At 47.0% G+C, this 14,777-nt stretch overlaps 1 protein-coding gene across 1 annotated transcript; it reads right to left on the bottom strand.

Moving 5' to 3' along the window:
* Positions 1 to 10,270: 10,270 nt before the first annotated feature.
* LOC132888085 (protein NYNRIN-like) lies at positions 10,271 to 12,982 on the bottom strand. Its single transcript, XM_060924051.1, has 2 exons — positions 11,734 to 12,982; positions 10,271 to 10,325 (listed from the first exon to the last, which is right to left on the bottom strand). Exons 1-2 carry the CDS (start codon positions 12,689 to 12,691, stop codon positions 10,303 to 10,305), a joined length of 981 nt encoding a protein of 326 aa, XP_060780034.1. The 5' UTR covers positions 12,692 to 12,982; the 3' UTR covers positions 10,271 to 10,302.
* Positions 12,983 to 14,777: the final 1,795 nt, after the last annotated feature.

Genomic DNA, 14,777 nt, shown 5'->3' with positions numbered 1-14,777 from the left:
GATGGGGAGAGTGAGAGTCTGAGTGGTGGCTGCGGCTGAGCACGCAGTGGCAGTTGTGGTTCCCTGGGAGTGGGGGTCCGGGTGAGGCAGTGGCAGGAGGGTCCTTTGGAGTGAGTGGCTGCAGGAGCTGGGACAACACCGGGCACAGACTGGAGCAGGGGGCAGGCAGGTACTGGCAGGTTGTTCGAGGCAGGAGAGCAGTCGTGTCGGGTTAGGCAAGTCTTCAGTCACGGAGATCAGTTGTGTAGAGAGCCAGTGAACAGGAACGTGTTGCATCGCAGACGAACTGACACTGAATGTCTGGAGACCTGTGCCCAATTAGTCGAGCAGGGAGCAGACTCATGACAAGTAAACCTGCTGAGGAGACTACAAACATGGACTACAATTCCCAAGACACACAGTGCCCTCTATCTCCGGCTTACTGAATCTCAGTTGTCACCAATTTCCTCAATCACTGTTCTCCCTACTTAAACTACCCAAACACTCACTTCCCTGTGAAGGATAGTCCTGCTTATCCAGACATACCAAGCCTTTTATCTTTCCTGACTGTTTGTTGTGTTTCTGACCTTTCATTTCTGTTTTTTGCTCTTTGTCTTTCCTAGTCTAAGTTTTCGCTGATCGCCCGAACCATGCTTGCCTTCTCAACTCCGATTTCTGATTAGTGTTTTGGCTTTGTTGACAGTCTGCGCTCTCCCTTCCTTCATGCATATCTCCATAAGTTCTAACAGGATACTTCACCTACATAGGGGTAGAGGAGGATATGAAGCAGACTGCTTTGAACACGCAGGGGCATTTGCTTGGAGAACATCAACAGATGCTCACTGATCTCAACACCAGGATGACACAGCTCACAAGTGTGATGTCGCAGGCCCTCCAAGCACGCTCTGAGCCTCCTCCCAGTTGAGTGCTCCGGAGAAATTCACCGGAAAAACTATTGCCTGTAAAGGTTTCCTTCTCCAATGTTCTATGTAATTTGCCACCATGCCTACCTTATCTGATGAGCATAAAATCGATAAATTCCTCACCTTTCTCTCTGGCAAAGTGCTGTGCTGGGCTACTGCAGTTTGGAACAAGGGTGGCGAGCCAACCACTTCATATGAGCACTTCCTTTCCTTGTTCAAGTGAGTCTTCGATCACAAACCAGAGGGGGTTGAGGTCAGCAAAAGTCTGCTTGCCAGTTTCCAAGGCTCAAAAAGTGTGAAAGAATATGCTCTGGACTTCTGGACGTTAGCAGCCGCTCGTGGATGGAATGACCCAGCCCTCAAGGCAGTGTTCCGTCATGGTCTGCATCCTGAAGTGGTCAGTGAACTAGCCTGCAGAAACGAGAATCTCACCTTGGACACCCTCATTGATTTAGCCATCTGCATCAACCAACTACTAAAGTGCTGACCCTCTCTCCACGATTGCCCCAAATCGTTGCAGCCCACTGTGGGCAATGCGCCTATGGAAGTATCCCACACCAGGCTAACCTAGGCTGAGTGGGCTAGGTGGCGTTGGGAGGGCTTGTGTATCTACTGTGGGAGTGCTGAACATAACACCCGACATTGTCCAAGCCTCCCTGTCCGTGAATCTACAGCAGAGACACCAGAAGAATCTATGTTCCCAGTGAGAGTAGTTAAATCTAAGTCCTTTGAGATTCCTGTAATGCTAAGGGTAGTGTATGCTAAGAACTAAGTATTGTTGGGAAAACATACTCATGGAGATTAACCAGTTCATCGCTTCATGTCTGGAATGTACTCAAGCAAAGGTTCCTAGGCACCCCCCTGCTGGCAAGATATGCCCCCTCCTGGTTCTTCAAAGGCCCTGGTCACACTTAGCCATAGACTTCATCACAGACTTACCTCCCTCTCAAGGCAATACAACCATCATGATGACCATTGACCGTTTCTCCAAGGCTCTCAAGCTCATCCCCTTGCTAGGCATTCCCACGGCTGCACAAACTGCGGAATTGCTATTTCACCAAGTCTTTAGATACTATGGCATCCCTGAGGACATAGTAAGTGACCAGGGTCCCCAGTTCATCTCATGTTTCTGGTCCAACTTCATGGAAAGATTGGGAGTATCAGTAAGTCTCACCTCCAGCTATCATCCCCAGTCTAATGGCCAAGTAGAAAGAGCAAATCAGGAGATCAGCTGCTTCCTGAGGATATACTGCATGCATAACCAGGGGGACTGGGCATGTTTTCTCCCTTGGGCCAAGTATGCACAGAACTTGCTAAAACACTCAGCTACTCAGTTAACACCTTTCCAGTGCGTACTTGGCTACCAGCCACCCCTGTTCCCTTGGGACGATATGCCCTGTCAAGTGCAAGCAGTCAATGACTGGTTTTCACACAGCCAAACCATCTGGCAAGAGGTTCACCAGTGCCTTGAATCAGTGTGCGCCAAGTACAAGGAATATGCAGAAAAGCATAGAGGTGAAACTCCCAACTTTTCCCCTGGTGACTGAGTATGGGTGGCCACAAAAAACCTGAGTGCAATAAACATGTGCAGAAAGCTCCAACCCCACTACATTGGCCCATTCAAAGTGCTATGCCATATCAATGATGTATCGTACCGCCTGGAATTACCCCCTCACAGTCGAGTAGCTCCAACCTTCCACGTATCCCAACTAAAGCCTGCCATTTTTGGGCCTCTTACCAGCAACACACCAGCCCAGGAGCACATGACTCTTGATCTCAAGAAGCAACCCATATATCAGGTCAACAAATATGAATATGAATATGAATGAATATGAATATGAATATGTCTTTATTGTCATTGCCACAAGTACAACGAAATTGAAAGTGCTATCCAGTCAGTGCAAAGAGTCAATAAATAGGGTAAAATAATAGGGTAAAAAGCAATAAACAGTGGCCTAAGCCCAAGACACACAGACCACACACTCACACATACCTACACAGTTCTAGTTGCCTCATTCACACAGTTCAGACATCAGACATCATGTAAACAAATTCTCTGTATGTAAGCAGAGTTCCTTAGTTTCTAGCAGCATTAAGGCAGGTGACTGCAGTGGGATAGAAACTGTTCTTAAATCTATTTGTCCTTGCCCTGATTGCTCTGTACCGCTTGCCTGAGGGCATCAGTTCAAACAGGGGATAGCCAGGGTGTGAGGTGTCTTTTATAATGTTCTGGGCTTTTTTCAAACTCATCGACTCAAGGAGAAGAGAAGGACAGATCAAGTACCTGATTGATTGGCAGGGATATGGACCAGAGGAACAAAATTGGGTCAAGAAGAAAGACATCATGGACTCCCTGTTAAAGCAGGAATTCCATGCCCAACACCCCAACAAACCAGCACCCAGAGGTAGAGGTCGTACAAGAAAGAATGTAGCTTCCAGAGGTAGCTCCTCAGGGGGTTCTGTCAGTAATCCCACTGAGGAGACTACAAACATGGACCACAATTCCCAAGACACACAGCACCCTCTATCTCCAGCATACTGAATCTCAGCTGTCACCCATTTCCTCAATCACCAGTCTCCCTACTTAAACTCCCCAAACACTCACTTCCCTGCGAAGTATCATCCTGCTTATCCAGACATACCAAGCCTTGTATCTTTCCTGGCTGGCCCTCATGGTTCTGATCTTTTGCTTCCTGTTTCCAGTTTTCGCTCTTTGTCTTTCCTAGTCTAAGTTTTTCGCCGATCGCCCGATCTGTGGTTGCCTTCTCGGCTCCAATTTCTGATTAGTGTTTTGGCTTTGTTGACAGTCTGCACTCTCCCTTCCTCCACAGATATCTCCGTAAGTGCCTGCATTCTAACAGTTAAGCTAATTGGTGGCTCTAAATTAACTGTAGGTGTGAATGTGAGTGTGAATGGTTGTTTGTGTCAGCCCTGCAATAACCTGCTGACTTGTCCAGGGTGTACCCCACCCCTTGCCCATAGTTAGCTGGGATAGGCTCCAGCTTGCCTGCGACCCTGTAGGACAGGATAAGCGGCTACAGATAATGAATGGATGGGTAGTGATCACTTCCAAGTGTACTTCCTTTCAGTGCCTTCCATCTACTTTTTCCAGCCAGCAATTGTGAAACCAGTGTGATATCAATTGATGATTCTGTACCTCTCACCACACTGACCCTTGTGCCTGAACCATCGTTTAAACACACCAATTCCTTTTCATACATTATTTCTTCTCTGATGTCTCCATTTGGATCTTCTTGGTTCCCCCCATAATGTGCTGTGTGCATTGAAGTTTCCACACCAGACTACTTTCCCTCTCCAATATTCCAAAATTGGTTCGAATTTTCCTTTCTCTAACGGTTTACATGGGTTATAGAAATGTATAATTTTCATACTGCCTTCTCTATTCCATAATTCAATCACTACTTCTAACTCTTGTACCATCATTAGTTGTCTGTATTTCATTCTTTGTCTGATAAATGTTGCACATCCTCCACCATTTCCATTGACTCTATCTTTGTGTATGCTATAATATCCTTTAATATTAAAATCTCGAACTGGTTTGAGCTATGTTTCCTGTATACATATAGCATTTTGTTTTTGTTTTTAATGAATTGATGTATCCTTTATACTCTTGTCCATTTCCTATCAGACTTCTAGCATTCCACTGAAGAATAACTATGGTCAAATTTGATGACTTCCCTCTGAGGTCCCTTCTTCTTGATTAAGATCTGCACATATCTTTTCCCAAGATAAGTCCTTTGTGTTCAAGAACTTGTATGTATACTTTATAATGCTAGCATTCTTATATTTTTAAGTTTTTGGGGGAGGCCCATGAAAAACCATTAAGGTTTCTGGCATCCCCTGCTTTTTTTAAATTGCTATTATACAATTTAATGTCCTAATACATGCGAATAAACAACTTTGCTGCTGCCTTCACTATAACTTAGATTTTTTTTCTGTTTTAGTCTTTGCTGGTAGTGAGCAATTGATAGCATAGGCTAGAAATAAAACTAATCTGTCCTTTGTGATTCCTGTTTGGTAGTTATCTGACTACACTCCCCCTGTGTTTGCCTCCTTATTTTGGATTATACTTTCAGTTTTTCCCCTTCATTCACAATCTTCACTGCCTCTGCATAAGTTACTCTCCATTCTGTTCTTATTTGTTGAACCTCAACTGCCTGTTTCCTCACTATGCATCCTCCATATGCTGCTGTGTGATTTCCTCCACAGTTACATTTTACTGCACTATTCTTCCCACATTCTCCATATGCATGCTCCCCTCCACATCTTCCACATCTCTGCTTTCCCTTGCACACACTGGCAATGTGCCCATACCTCTGACACTTATAGCATCTAAGGGGAGGAGGAACATATGCTTTTACACTGAAGCTCATATATCTAACCATCACCTTTCCTGGAATAAATTCATCTTTGAGCTCCAGCAACACAGATGGACTATCAACTCTTTCCCCATTCCTAAATGCTTGTAGCCATCTAATTCCTGTTATTGTTCCTCCTTTAAAGCATATACACAGAACCATGGCCTCAATTTCATTTATAAATGCCTTGAGACCTCAAGAATGGCACAGAAATAGTTTTAAGTGTTAACAATAAATCTAATTAATATAGTAACTTTTTTTATGATGAAAGTGATTTTCATATAGGTAGTGGTTGGAGTGAATGACCTTGACATCCATATCGTCACAGCAGGAAGTTTATCAGTCTCATCACTATTTCCACTATACTAAAACACAGAGCTGACTGCAACTCCTATCCTCCATTTTGAGCTAATTTATCACCATGCAATGTAGATGTGTTGCTGGCCAGTGCAGCAACATGACAGAAGGTGGATTTATGTTGCATTCATGGCCCAAGAATGTTCAAACTGCAAAGATTTGGATGTGTTTTGCGAGAAGTTCATGGGCACGTTGGGCACCGATGAAGTGGTCTCTCCTCTGCTCATTTTACTGAAGACCCATATAAGATCTCTGATCTGTTGAGGAGCATTGGCTATAAGCCCTTATTGAAAGAGGGTGCAGTACTAACAATTAAATAAAACTACAAAAAAAGGAAAACTTTTTTTTAAAGGAAAGTAAGTTCAGTTGCACCTGTTCTCCCGGAGTGTGAGCCAAGGGTTGTTGGTAAAACCCAGGATGGGACATATTGCTCAGGCAGTGACCTCCCTGCCGTGGTTGCTAAAACTGGTGATGTTCCATTCTGTCCCGGCTTTTAGTAATTGCCTGAGCTGAGCAGTAATGGCAGAGTACTCAGTATGGAGAAAACAGAGAATGAGTGGAGCAGCCATCTGATTTCTTTGCTGGATATTGCTGCCATCTCTCCCTTATGTGGAAGAAGTGAAAGAACAGAGAACTGAATGAACAACTGAAAGTCAGATTGTTTTGAAACAATTGGCCACAAGGTCTGCCTTCAAGAAGCGAGAACACAGACTGGACTAGAATAAAGTGATATCCTCATGCCGACTGGTCTAATGGCTCAATGAGATCCATACAAATTCTTTTGAAGGGGGTCTCAATTGGGGAAGAGGGGCACTTCTGGAGTGCCAGCTGGTAACTTCAGTGGCCATTCACAGCACACTGCACACCACCTACAGACATCCCTGCAAATCTCTGGCCAATAGGAGTGGGCTATTATTTGGGCTAGTGTCTTATCCTGACATAAGTGTCTGGCCAGAGGGATAAAGTAAGCAACATTGTATAGGAGTTCCCTAGAGTTCTTTGTGATTCACAACGGAGTTATTTTCTCATGGGTCTGAGTGTCCTGCATTACTCAGTATAACCTATCTTTAATAATCTTGAAGTACAGGAAGGAGAGTGTGTTGCAATTGGCTGGAGAGTTTGACCAACTACTCTCACTTGGACAAAAGCATAATGCAGAGTTTTGTCTCACATTTGTTCTAAGGGGAAATCCTAGAGTGAGAGAGGAGGGGTGGGCTGCTCCTCTCTCTCTATCACTCTGACACAGTGCTGATGTGGATGGCTCTGACATGGCTTACCCAGGCAATGTGACACTGGGATCCCCCCGTGACTCAGTACTGCAGTAACTGCCCACTACTACATGCTGCATTAAACATTTAAACCCTGGCTGATCTGTCCCCAAAATCAGTGGGTGGATGAGATGTGGGCTAACTGTCACCTCTACTCTAGGTTTTTCTCCCCAAAATTGGATGTGAATGGACACTAGTGGCTATTCCTGAACATCCTCATGCACACCATAAGAACTTCACCAATCATGCTCCCCCCCCAATACCTCATCTTGAACCAGGCTTTGGTGGATTGAGGTCTGATTAGAACTGGAATCCACCAATGCATAATATGTATCCCTTGAATACTTAACAGTATGCAATACGCACTGGCCTGATCAAGGGTGTTCTCTGGTGTATTGCAGATCTGGACAATGGCCCCCACCTCTATTGCTTGGCACTGGTCCTGGAAATGCCCAGGCTCCCTGCAGCACCAACATACTGGCCCAGGCTTCACCTCTGCACTGGTGAGCTGGGTATCACTCACCTGAGGGGGAGAAGACACAGACACATAAAGGGGGGACACCATGGGCTCAGCAAGCCAGCTCTGGGGGGTCAGCTCCCATTTCTGTGGTGCAGGGATGAGTTGCAGATGGGAAGAGGGGACAGTGAGGGAGGGGGGAGAGAGAGAGACAGAAATGGCAGGATATCTGCCTGCCACTGGAACCTCTACCACATGGTCTTCCTCCAACTCAATGGTGCAATCCAGTGATGCTGGGCGGTTGCACTGGACCCACACCATTGTCCTTTTTGGCAGCCACACAGTGAACTGCTCTAGCACTACTGCATGAATGATCCCCTTGGCATCGTGGTCTTCTGCCCTCAGCCACCTCTGGCAGGCATCCCAGAGCTGTTGGCCAAACGTGACTGGCCGGCTGACCTTCTCCAGAATCAGCACTTGGAAGCACTGACATTGTTGTTCCAGGGTGCAGATGACACACTGCAGTATTGCTCACTTCAGGTTGGCATTGTTAAGCTGTTGACGGGAAGCTGTTGGGTGGCAAGCTGGGCTTCCCCGGTCAGTAGCAGCAGAAGCCGTGCTGCTCATTGCTCAACTGGCCACCCCCACACCTCCTCAGCTTGTTCAAAGAGTGTGAGGAAGGCCTCCAGGTCATCATGAGGCCCCATCTTTGTGAGGGTGATGTGGGAACGGTCTGTGGATGCAACGCCCAAGGGCCCTGCCAATGCAAGCAGGTGTCGGAAAGCCTGGCAATCTTCCTACTGAGCCTGCAGCAAGGCCTCAAAGCACTGATCCTATTTCTTGCACAGGGTGATCAGTGTTTTGATGTTGACTTTGCTGGTCAGCAGGAAGGGCATGAATGAGGTCTTTGAATGGAGACATCTCCATGGAGGGTTCCCTTCAATATTCCCAGGTTTTGGCACCAGTATAGTATTTCACTAGGGTAGGTGGAAGACTGCACCACAGACAGGTGGGAAATTATGTTCAACACAGTTGTTTTTAATCTTAGATTTGCTTTCCAGCTTAACATTATGGATTTACACACATGCACACAAGCTCTGGTTGGGAGATGCCATCTTCTCACTCTCCCCCTCCTTTTCACCACTCTGTCATCACTGTTGAAGGCACACACACACACATCAATTAACAGGTATGCTCAATTTGCCACTCACCTTCCCCAGCCCCGCCCTCCATTCACAAATCAACACTTTACATTCCCCTACTGTCACAGGTGTTTTTAATGTAAATGATAAATATGATTATTTTTCAGCAAGAAAGTTTATTTAAAGCTTGAATTTTTGATTGAAGTATTCATCTTTATTGTCTTCATTATTAATTAGCACATGCACAAAGCAACTTCAAGCTAAATTTAAAAGCTGAGAGCTAAATAAGGGTTATTTGGTAATTGGGCAATATATAAACTGGATAATTATACATTTCAATAATTGATAATTATTTGACTATCAAAATACTGGTTTGTTGCAGCCCTGATGACCATTCAATTATTCAAATGGGGAGAACCCTGTGGAGGTTTTCAGGACCTCTTTAACTGCAAATAAGAGGGTCTCTCTTAACCTTTCCCAATTTTTAGTGTCATCCTGCACAAACTTGTGAATCGTGTGTGTGTGTGTGTGTGTGTGTGCGTTTTATGTTTTGGTTAAACCATTCAACTAGGGAGTTTATTTGTGGATGGTAAACACTGGTATAAATAGATTTAATCCCCAACAATTTAGTTTGTGAAGGGCGCATGACTTAAAAGTTTTGCCTTGATCAGTCAGGACCTCTTTCAGAATCCTGACTCAGGAGATAATGTGGAAGAGTGCCTCAGCAAAACTGCATGCACAAATATTGCATAGAGGCACTGCTGCCAGTTATCACATTGTGTAATTCACGAAGACAAGCACAAAATGATAACCACATGCAGGTCTATCAAATGGCCTGATGATATCCATACCAATTCTTTTGAAGCAGAGCTCAATCAATGATAAAGGGAACAATGGTGCTTGTGAGGTGTCCATCGAATTCACCAGCTGACATTCACGACATGTCATGCACGGCTTGTGAAGATCTTTGCAAATGCCTAGACAAAAGAAATAGGCCATGAGTTGGTTTAGTGTTTTATCCTGACCTAAATGCCTGTTAGAACCTGCGTCTGTCCTAGTTCAGATGCGTCGACATAAGAGCGCTCTGGAGCAGGGCCAAAACAAACCACACGAATGAAATCAATCTGGTTTATTCATGCACTGCTCAGTGATACATAGAAAAAGCAGGGTTTATATACATCAGAAGCTTGCGTGACAAGACAAGGTGAAACTCGCCAGATAAGGAGTCGTTTTTGTTATACATGAAAGAGCAGACCATACACCCCCTAGAACAAGAGGAACCAGGAAGGTGGTTTCAGCGAAACTAGAAGGTACAGAGAAAACAAAAGAGTCTGTTCTCGCGATTATGCACGTTTACCAGGGTGTGAAAGGGTCATAAAGCTCAGGACAGCTATGCACGAGAACACACACAATCTTACAATCCCCTCTTTTATACTTTGTTTACAGAGTATAACTACAGTTTAGACTCTAACGTATTGACAGACATAACAAGACTGATTAGTATGTTGTTTAGCAGTCCAATTGGCAAATCGCCAAAAAACGTTGTCCTCGTGGCTGGCTTGAGCGGGATTCCCTGCTCCAAGCGCTAAGACCAATACCAGAAGGAAAGTCATACTGGTCACTGACTTTGTTCTTTCTGTGTCCACAGGATGTAGATAGTTGAAGGTAGCCCAGGCTCACGTGTCTTCCAGATTCCTCAGTTCAGAAGTCTGCGGGACGCACCGACCATCCCCTCTTTGTAGATCAGCCGAAACCGGATCACTCCGGATGCTGGAAAGGGGATCCCTGAAAAGGCCGTCAGCTATTGTCACAGCAACTTTCTGAAACACAAAAACCTGTTAAGCATCAACAATATAGATTTCTATTACATTGGAGCCTTCTTTATTCGACTGGCATGAATCCACTGTGGAAAAAGGTCAGTTAGTACAGCCGTTCGAGTTACAGCGAGCACATCCGTGGGTTCACTGTAGGGTGGTTCCTCTAGAGGAGTGCCTAATTTAGCGAATTTCTTTACCAACACTTTATCCCCTACCTCAAAGGGGTGAGTGGGTGCCTCAGGAATGGGAGGCTTTTTGGAATTTAGTCTCGTCCAGTACTCATCCAACACCCGCATGAGACCCACGGCGTACTCACTGAGATGTACATCAAGATCACTCGTTCCTATAGCCTGCATACCTCTGCGCCAGGGTGTAGGAAAAGGCCGGCCCATCACGAGCTCATACGGAGACAGGTTGTCGAGGGCCACTTGAGCGGTCATTCGCATGTCAGCGAGAACTAAAGGCAAAACTTGTACCCAATTTTTAGTACCAGCTTCTTGCATGGCTTTACGCAGCTTACCCTTGATTGTTCTGTTTGCGCGCTCCACAATGCCGGAGGACTGCGGATGGTACGGGATGTGGAAACGCCAATGGATTTTTAGGTCCTTACATAGTTCTTGGGTCACCTTAGAGGTGAACGGCGTACCTTTGTCAGAGTCTATCCCTACCGGGAGACCATAACGCGGAATGATTTCTTGCGTCAATTTGTTTACCGCCGTGCGAGCGTCTTCTTTCCCACAGGGGAAAGCCTCCACCCATCGTGAAAATTTGTCGACCATGACCAAAAGATACTTAAAGGGGCCCTGCTTTGGCATGTGAGTGAAGTCAATCTGCCATTCTTGGAACGGCGTGTCTGGTAAAGGAATGTGCTGATGTACCGCGCCTGGTTTAGATGGATTATTCTGTGCGCACGTTAAACACCTGTCCAGAATGTGATGTACATCAGTGTGTATTTTGTCAATACAAAATGTTTTGGATAGATCCTCCACTACCCCTCTTCGGCCGCGGTGAGTGGGACCATGAAACTCGCGGACGAGAAATGGAGTACAATGTCTAGGCAAACAAAGGCGGCCCTGAGCATCGATCCGAACGCCGTCAGACGGCTGCGCGCCGCATGAGTCCCAGAAATGGTTGTCTGAGGCCGAAGCGGAGGCCTGGAGGGAGATCAAGTCAATGTCTGGAAGAACGGCACTAATCATACGGCTGGATGAGACCAGGGAGAGAGTAAGCGAAGGCGGAAAAACACCGGAGGCAGCCGCGGCTTTGGCAATGCGATCGGCGAGAGAGTTTCCCCTGATCTCAAAAGAGTCCCCAATACAATGAGCACGAGTCTTAACAATGGCTAAAGAGCGCGGGAGAAGACACGCTGTAATAAGATCAGTAACAAGCGAAGAATGAGAAATGGGCTTACCGTCTGCAGTGGTGAACCCACGCGAAGCCCAAATCCGACCAAAGTCGTGAGCAACGCCGAAAGCGTAACGTGAGTCAGTGTAGATAGTGACGTCTGTGTCCTGAGCAATAACACATGCACGGGTTAGAGCGTATAGTTCGGCAGCCTGAGCCGAGGAGAAAGGAAGAGAAAAAGCTTCAACAGTTTCATCAGGAAGGCGGCACACAGAATAACCACACACAAAAACGCCGTCAGAGGGGCGTGAACACGAGCCATCCACGAACAGTGAATCACCTGAAAGTAACGGGGTGGAACGTAAGTCGGGGCGGATACTTGTCTCGAAAAGAATGCTAGAAATGCAGTCGTGTGTTTCAGAAGGAAGAAAATCATCCTGTGAATTGAGGAGGCGCTGAAGAGCGTGTGCGAGAGAATCAAAGGAGGAGGAGGGCTTAACAGTAAGGTTTTCGGTGGCCAAAAGAATAGACTCGTATCCAGAGCGACGCTGCGCAGATAAATGCTGGGTACTGAGGTTCTTTAAAACGTGCACTACATCATGTGAGGTGTGGAGAACGAGCGGGTGAGATAAGACCAGCCGTTCAGCGTCCGTGACCATGACAGCACATGCAGCCACCGCCCTGAGGCAAGCAGGGAGACCCTGAGCCACAGAATCGAGAGTTTTAGAGAGGAACGCACAAGGCCGCATACCCCCCCCGTGCTCCTGCGCCAAAACCCCAGACGCAGTTCCCTGCTGGTTGCACACATATAAATGAAACGGCAAACGGTAATTCGGAAGTCCGAGAGCAGGAGCCGAGCATAAAGCCTGTTTCAAGGCCCTGAAGGCCGACAACATCTCGTCAGACCATACCAAGGGCTGAGTCAAAGGGTCCGAGTGCAGAATTGCAGAGCGCAGACACTTGTCATAGGTGGAACAGTCAGGAATCCACTGGCGGCAGTAATTGATAAGTCCCAGAAAAGCCATGAGGGCGTGTTTCGTGGCAGGCACCTGAGTGTCTAGGATGACCTGCACACGCTCGGGGCTGAGCCTGCGGGAGCCCTGGGAGAGATCGTGACCCAGATATCGAACAGTGGGGAGGCAGAACTGAAGCTTAGTTCGTGAGACCTTAAAGCCTTCTTGCGCCAGAAGGGAGAGGAGAGCAAGTGTAGCTGTAGCGCAAATGTCCTTATCCTCCGCCGTTACCAGAAGATCATCCGCATACTGGAGCACGGAGGAGCCCGAGGGGAGGCACAAACCGGCCAAGGCGTCCCTCACTACGGCTGTAAAAACCACAGGAGAATCAACATACCCTTGAGGTAACCTGGTCCAGGTGTACTGCTTACCCCTATGCGTAAAAGCGAACAGGGGCTGCGTGTCGTGGCCCACAGGGACGCTGAAAAAGGCAGAACAGAGATCAATTACAGAGAAAAAAGCATGTTCACACGGAATCGAGGCCATAAGAGAGGGAACGTCTGGAACTAATGGGGCGACTGGGATAATTAACTCATTAATCTTACGCAAGTCCTGGGTGAAACGCCACGTGCCGTTGGGCTTCTGCACCGGGTTCACTGGAGTGTTATAAGGGCTAACACAGGGAACAACCACACCTTGCTCTAGGAGAGAACACAGAACATCATCAATGCCAGATAGTTTAGCGGGGGAAAGGGGGTACTGTTTCACATACACAGGCGAGGAATGTTTAATGACCGCCTCGTAAGGGGTACACTTAACAAAGCCCACCTCGTCCTTATGTTTCGCCCAAAGAGAATCTGGAAGGTCAGAAAGAGAGGGTGTGAGGTAGGTAGCGGCACAAGCAGCATTAAGAAGATTATGAGGAAGGGAAAGGGAAGTGAGAGCTTGGGCATCCGATGGAGCGTCGTCAGGTATATCCACACGCATGTGCGAACCACTGAAGGAAATAGAAAGCCCCAAAAGGCTCATGAGGTCCCGTCCTAGCAGATTGAAAGGGCATTCAGGCATGCAAACAAAAGAGTGAGAAAACGTTAGTAGAGGATCAAGGGCACAAGTAACAGAAAGGGGGGGCGTGCAACTGGAATGGAAAGGAACCCCTTCTATTCCCACAGAGCTTACAGACCGTGTAGATAAAGGACCCGCATATTCCCTCCCCACCGAAGACATCGTGGCCCCGGTGTCGAGTAAAAAAGGATATTCAGTCCCTGCCAGGCATAAAACAATGGTAGGGAGATCTTCGTTAAGGGGGGAGCTGAATGAAAGATTTAACATAACAACGGTCGGGGTTTCATCGCTCTGAGGGCAGCCCTATGGGCGGGAAAAATCCCTCTGCCCAGAAGGGCTCGGGGCAGCGTGAATGACAGGCTTTTCACGTTCCCGTTCATCACGCTGTCTCGCATGGCACTCTCTTATCCAATGTCCCTCTTTTCCACAATAGTGGCACTTTCCATTTCTCCTCCCTCCCCCGCCGCGCGGCCCCATTCGGCGACCCCTCTCCTGTCGTCCATCCACCCGTCCGCCCGGCACAACAGATAAACATGCTTTATTCATCTTACAGTCTAGGAGACCATCGCTCTCCAACGTGCGTACTCGCTCCCCGGCCTGACGGAGGACCAGATTATTCCGGTCACTCCAGTGATGTTTTAATACGCTCTGTATTTCGGGGCGACAATTAGACAGAAAGGTGGACAAGAACATTGGGTTCGGGTTTGCCAAATCAAGTTCAAGACCTCCCAAATGTTGCCAAACTTCCCCAAAGCGCTTCCAGAAAGCCGACGTCAGCTCAGAACGCTCCTGTTTACAGTTAGTGACCTGTGACAGGTCTCTATTTGCTTGTTTTAAGGCGAGCAGGTATCGCGTCAACTGCTCGCGAAGCTGCTGCAGCGCGTCCGGCGTGTCTTTCCAAAAGAAGGTAGACACGGTGCGCTGGCGAGGGCGACCGTTTTCCCCTTCATACTCTTCCTTAATATTTTCAGCTTGATCATTGACGGGGGCGAGAACCTGAACGTTTTCTAACAGGGCTGTCTCATCATATGCGCCTCCTAATTTATTTTGCAGAATAAACCGGTAATCAGCTCCCGTAAGCTGACAATTACGA

This window comes from Neoarius graeffei, chromosome 6 (genome assembly GCF_027579695.1).
Source record: "Neoarius graeffei isolate fNeoGra1 chromosome 6, fNeoGra1.pri, whole genome shotgun sequence".
Classification (NCBI taxonomy): Eukaryota; Metazoa; Chordata; class Actinopteri; order Siluriformes; family Ariidae; genus Neoarius; species Neoarius graeffei.
The sequence above is the reverse complement of the archived record's forward strand: the minus strand, read 5'-3'. Positions and strand labels throughout refer to the sequence as shown.